The 5,625-nt window shown below is 60.6% G+C and overlaps 1 protein-coding gene across 1 annotated transcript; it reads left to right on the top strand.

Moving 5' to 3' along the window:
* Positions 1-805: 805 nt before the first annotated feature.
* MGAT3 (beta-1,4-mannosyl-glycoprotein 4-beta-N-acetylglucosaminyltransferase) lies at positions 806-2,977 on the top strand. Its single transcript, XM_007453998.1, has one exon. It carries the CDS (start codon positions 913-915, stop codon positions 2,512-2,514), a length of 1,602 nt encoding a protein of 533 aa, XP_007454060.1. The 5' UTR covers positions 806-912; the 3' UTR covers positions 2,515-2,977.
* Positions 2,978-5,625: the final 2,648 nt, after the last annotated feature.

Genomic DNA, 5,625 nt, shown 5'->3' with positions numbered 1-5,625 from the left:
GGAACATTTTGAGGGAAACGACAGCATCCCCTACACAGGGATCTATGGAAGGGGACGTGAAAACACCAGGTGCCAAAGGCTGGTTTCTGTTCCAGCCCCTCCTGTGACTCTGTAGGTCATCCCAACCAAGTATGATAATAATTATAAAAAACTGAGAACAGAAAAAGTGCATGTAAGACCGGTGATACACCTCAAACACATGAACTGTTTATGGCTGGATATCAATCTACTGCCTGGCATGGGGTAATGAAGGGGAACTTTTATTTAATTTTGTTCTTTAAATATGTTAGAATTAGAAGTGTTCCCTTGAGACCTGGGAATTTTTTCAGTGAAAAAGGTTTGTAAATATAGCCACAGAAAAGATAGATAAAGAGACAGAGAGATGGACAGATAGAACGAGAAAGCACCGTGGGTGGTGCAGGGAAGGGACCCCACCTCCGCAGCCTGTGACCCACTCTCCCCTCCCCTGGGGCCTGGAAGCCCCCTGGGGCAGGTTCTGCACTGCAGGGTTGCGCTTTTCCCAGGATGCATTTTGTTCCTGGAGCAAAGCCTAGCAATGCAGTTGGTACAGTCAGGGTGGGGTGGGCAGGTTGCCAGGGGTATGTGTGGTGACCTGGTGGTCTTGGAGGGGACAGGTTGTGGGAGTGGAGGGGTCCTGAGCCTGGTGGGGTTTCCTTGATGCTGAGGCTTCCAGGGGTCCTTGGTGCCGTGAGTTGGACTCACAGGCTTGACTTCTAGAGGAGTCGCCTGGAGGTGACTTCCTGCAGGGTCACCAGGCGCTGGTCAGGACATGCACAAACACGGTGGCAACAGAGCCCTGCCTGTTCCCTCCCTTGGGAGAAGAGCCTCAGGCTCCCCTTGCCCGGGTCTGCAGACCCCTGACCCATCTGCTGTCTCCCTGTTTCCTGCAGGATGAAGATGAGACGCTACAAGCTCTTTCTCATGTTCTGTATGGCCGGCCTGTGCCTCATCTCCTTCCTGCACTTCTTTAAGACCCTGTCCTATGTCACCTTCCCCCGAGAACTGGCCTCCCTCAGCCCTAACCTGGTGTCCAGCTTCTTCTGGAACAATGCCCCGGTCACGCCCCAGGCCAGCCCCGAGCCGGGCAGCCCCGACCTGCTGCGTACCCCGCTCTATTCCCACTCGCCCCTGCTCCAGCCGCTGTCGCCAAGCAAGGCCACGGAGGAAATCCACCGGATGGACTTCGTGCTGCCCGAGGACACCACCGAGTACTTCCTCCGCACCAAAGCGGGGGGCGTCTGCTTCAAGCCAGGTACCAAGACGCTGGAGAAGCCGCCATCAGGGCGGCCAGAGGAGAAGGCAGAGGCGGGTGAAGGCGCGTCGGCGCGGGGCCCGGGCCGGCAGCTGCTGAGCACCCGGGAGCGGCCGGGGGGGCGCGGCGCGCGGCGCAAGTGGGTGGAGTGGGTGTGCCTCCCGGGCTGGCACGGGCCAAGCTGCGGCGTGCCCACCGTGGTGCAGTACTCCAACCTGCCCACCAAGGAGCGCCTGGTGCCCCGGGAGGTGCCGCGGAGGGTCATCAACGCCATCAACATCAACCATGAGTTCGACCTGCTGGACGTGCGTTTCCACGAGCTGGGCGACGTGGTGGACGCCTTCGTGGTGTGCGAGTCCAACTTCACGGCCTACGGGGAGCCGCGGCCGCTCAAGTTCCGTGAGATGCTGACCAACGGCACCTTCGAGTACATCCGGCACAAGGTGCTCTACGTCTTCCTGGACCACTTCCCGCTGGGCGGGCGGCAGGACGGCTGGATCGCCGACGACTACCTGCGCACCTTCCTGACGCAGGATGGCGTGTCGCGGCTGCGCAACCTGCGGCCTGATGACGTCTTCATCATCGACGACGCCGACGAGATCCCCGCTCGCGACGGCGTGCTCTTCCTCAAGCTCTACGACGGCTGGACGGAGCCCTTCGCCTTCCACATGCGCAAGTCACTGTATGGCTTCTTCTGGAAGCAGCCGGGCACCCTAGAGGTGGTGTCGGGCTGCACGGTGGACATGCTGCAGACGGTGTACGGGCTGGACGGCATCCGCCTGCGCCGCCGCCAGTACTACACCATGCCCAACTTCCGCCAGTACGAGAACCGCACAGGCCACATCCTGGTGCAGTGGTCGCTGGGCAGCCCCCTGCACTTCGCCGGCTGGCACTGTTCCTGGTGCTTCACGCCCGAGGGCATCTACTTCAAGCTGGTGTCCGCCCAGAACGGCGACTTCCCCCGCTGGGGTGACTACGAGGACAAGCGGGACCTCAATTACATCCGGAGCTTGATCCGCACAGGGGGCTGGTTCGACGGCACGAAGCAGGAGTACCCGCCGGCCGACCCCAGCGAACACATGTATGCCCCTAAGTACCTGCTGAAGAACTACCACCAGTTCCGCTACCTGCTGGACAACCCCTATCAGGAGCCCAAGAGCACAGCAGACGGTGGGCGGCGGAGCAAGCGTCCGGAGGGAAGGCCGCCCGCCAGGAGCAAATTGGACGTGGTTGAAGGCTAAGGCTGCATGATCTTATAGGGCCGGTGGCCAGGGTAGGGGGGTGGGCGGCTGCCCCCCCCCTTACCTTCCTGTCTCCTTCCGCCGTCTGGGTGGCTCTTAAGAAAACCAGGAGTGGATAGGTGGGGGTGTCTTTCCTACTCAAGCCCTTGTGAATCCAGGGTCAGGCCTGTGAGCTCAGAAAACACCCTTCCTCGTCAGGAGAGAGCAGGCCCTTTCACCCCTCCAGGAGTGCTGCAGCCAGGGGGTGCCAACGGAGAGTGCACGAGAGTGCACGGTGGCTACTGGGGAGCAGGGGAGGGTAGGGAAGGGAGCCTGCAGGAACTCCCTAGGGCAGCCAAGTGGGAGCTACGGTCCCCTCCGGGGAGAAGCCCACCATTCGGCCTCCTGGGGCTTTGGACCTGCAGTGGGAAAGGGGGATGCCGGGGGATCCCAGGGCTCTGTAAATAGATGCATTTGGGCCCAGGAGGAAGAAGGGACGCCAAGGTCGGAGGGGATGAAAAGTGGCAGCTGGAAGGAAGCCCCGATGGATGCTTTGTAGTGTCCTCAGGAGTGCTGGGCCAGAGGGAGCAGGGACCTCCACCCCCCTGCCCCACAGGACACACTGCACGGATGGCCCTGTGCCCCCAGCCCCTCCGGACCTGACACAGGTGTGGGGCCTGGGGAAGCCTGGGAAGTCTTCCTTTTGGTTCCAAACCTGGCCTTGACATTCCTTCTTACTTTTGATATCGCTGTCTTGTGGGCTGCCCACCCAGTCCTTGCAAGACCAGGAGTCCAGTTCTCAGGGTGGGATGGGACTGTCAGCCAGCCTAGTAAGTCAGCCCTGGGGGAGGAGCCTCCTCCTCCCCCCATCACCCCTTCCCACTGGAACCCACAGCCCCAGCTCTCCACCATCTCAGGTGGAGTCACCCATGTGTCCCTCCTTGGGGCTGGCTAGGGGCCAGGAAGGGGCCATGAGGTTGCCCTGGGCCCAAGAGGGACATTAAGGCCAGCTGTATGTCATCTCATTCCTTAGTTGCCTCGTGGGGGAGGGGGATGTATTGTTAGAGTAGATTCTAAGCTGCTGTAATTAAGAGACCCCCAAATACAGTGGTTTAAGCAGACAGAAGCTTGTTTCTAACTTCACTTTCCAGAGGGAGGTTTTCTGGATCTGGTAGGGCAGCTCTGCTTTCCTTCATCACACTTTCCAATTCTGGGTAGAGTGGTTGCTCGAGCTCCCACCATCACATGTGCATCCATGTCTGAGGGAAGCAGAAAAAGGCATGGAAGTGCACACCCTTCCTGTTAAGAGCATGAGCCAGCGATGGCACAGTCACTTCCGATGGCATCTCACTGGCCAAGACTTAGTCACATGGCCACAAGTAGCTGCAAGGGAAGCGGGAAAAGTCATTTTCAGCTGGGCTGCACTGTTCATTTATTAAAGGACGGAGGAGGGGATGGATATGGGTACAGGAGCATCTCTGGCACAAGGGGAGGAGGGGAGAGGGTAGAAATGACTGTTGCAGTTGTAGATCCTGCTCGCATGTTCAGAGCTCCTGAAACCTGCCCCTGCCCCCGCCCCCCTCACTGCCAGCCCAGGGCCGGGGTGCAGTGAGAGCCTGCCGCTGTGGGCCGGGAGAGACGCCCCCTCCCCGAGGCCCCCTCAGATGTTTACCCAGTGATGCCGGGTCACAGAGCCTGCCTGTGGAACTGTACGTGTTTGTGCATGTGTGTGTGTGTGTGTGTGTGTGTGTGTGTGTGGTGTGTGTGTGTGTGTGTGTATTTATGGGCATGGGTGCATGCTTGCTGTATACTTGTACGTGACTTTGTCGGTGCGTCCCTGTACATATATGCTTGTGTGTGGATGTGGAAGCAGGGCCCAGGCCACCCTTCCCGAGACCTGGAGCCTGGGGCCACACCTCCTGCAACTTCCCAAAATGACTGAGGCAGAAAGCAAGCTGGGGAGCCCGGAAAGCCAGGCGAAAGGGGATGTTGGGTCCGTCTGTCTGTCTGTCTGTCTTTCAGTCCAAGGAATGAGAATCCTCCTGACCAGAGTGCTGTAGGGCTGAGAGCCCACCACAACCCCCTGGCCCCTTCCGTCCACCCCAGCCCCTCCAGCCTCCAGCCGGGACTTTCTTGGAGTGTCTTATTGGGGGTTTCCTGATGGGCCGGGAGAGGAGGGTGTCTCCTTTGCCACAGCTCTGCCTGGGGAGGCGCCCAGCGTGGGTGTGGCTCGGGGAGCTGGCCGCGGAGCAGCCTCGGGCGGGCGGGTGTGAAGCAGGTATGGGAGTCTCTGTTGTCCCCACTGTCCCTCCCGTCGAGGGGGTGTCCCGAGGGAACCCTTCCCTTGGAGGTACAGCAGCCCCCTTCTCTCTGGCCCCTCTTGCAGCTAAGGGGCTCAAGAGGTCAGGGTGTCCCTGTGGCTCTGGGTCACCCAGGCCAGGGTGACCTGGCCTCACCTCCAGCCACCTCTGCTCCCCGCCGGGCGGGCAGTCCCTGGGGGCTTCTGACTCATGCCTGAGCCCCAGCCCAGGGCCCCCCTCCTTGACAGCTTCCTCGCCCTATGCCCCTGGCATCCTCTGCTGCTGAAGGGATGCCCCCCTCCAGGCTGTCAGGGGTCCCTGGCCTCCAGTTCACCAGCTCAGGGGCAGGGGAAGGCAGAGGCGAGGAGCTCAGACCTGCCAGGCCCCACCTTCCCTCTCAGACCCAGGAGGGCCGGGCGCATTCACGGTCACCGCCAAGTGGAGGCCTGGCCATGGAGCGGAGCGCACGGCTTCCAGCGGGCTGTGGGGGCCAAGGCGTGAGGTTGAAGAGTTTCACTTATAGGCACGTCAGACACTGGGAATTTCGGGGGCAGGGGAGCCCTGGGCAACTCCCCCAGTATGAAGGGAAACCAAACTGTGAATGTGAGCGCCAGTGCACTGCTGGCCCTGGCGCCATTAGCCAGCTTGCTTTCTCTGGGAACCACCCGCCCTATGGCCTCCATACTCAAGGAGGCCCGGCCCACCTCGGATCATGTTGGTTCCCATGGGCAGGCGTGGAAGAGCTTTGGGGACAAAGGTGACAGGGTGGGGAGACAGGACTTGCCCAAGCAGCGGGCAGGGTCCTGGGAAATGTGTAATTTAAGGACACCAA

The sequence above is a fragment of the Lipotes vexillifer genome, unplaced genomic scaffold (genome assembly GCF_000442215.2).
Source record: "Lipotes vexillifer unplaced genomic scaffold, Lipotes_vexillifer_v1.1 scaffold382, whole genome shotgun sequence".
Taxonomy (NCBI): domain Eukaryota; kingdom Metazoa; phylum Chordata; class Mammalia; order Artiodactyla; family Lipotidae; genus Lipotes; species Lipotes vexillifer.
This window is presented reverse-complemented; position numbering and strand designations above follow the sequence as displayed.

Excerpts from the sequence above, each read along its gene's own strand:
- MGAT3 (XM_007453998.1), top strand. The coding sequence starts at position 913 with ATGAAGATGAGACGCTACAAGCTCTTTCTCATGTTCTGTATGGCCGGC.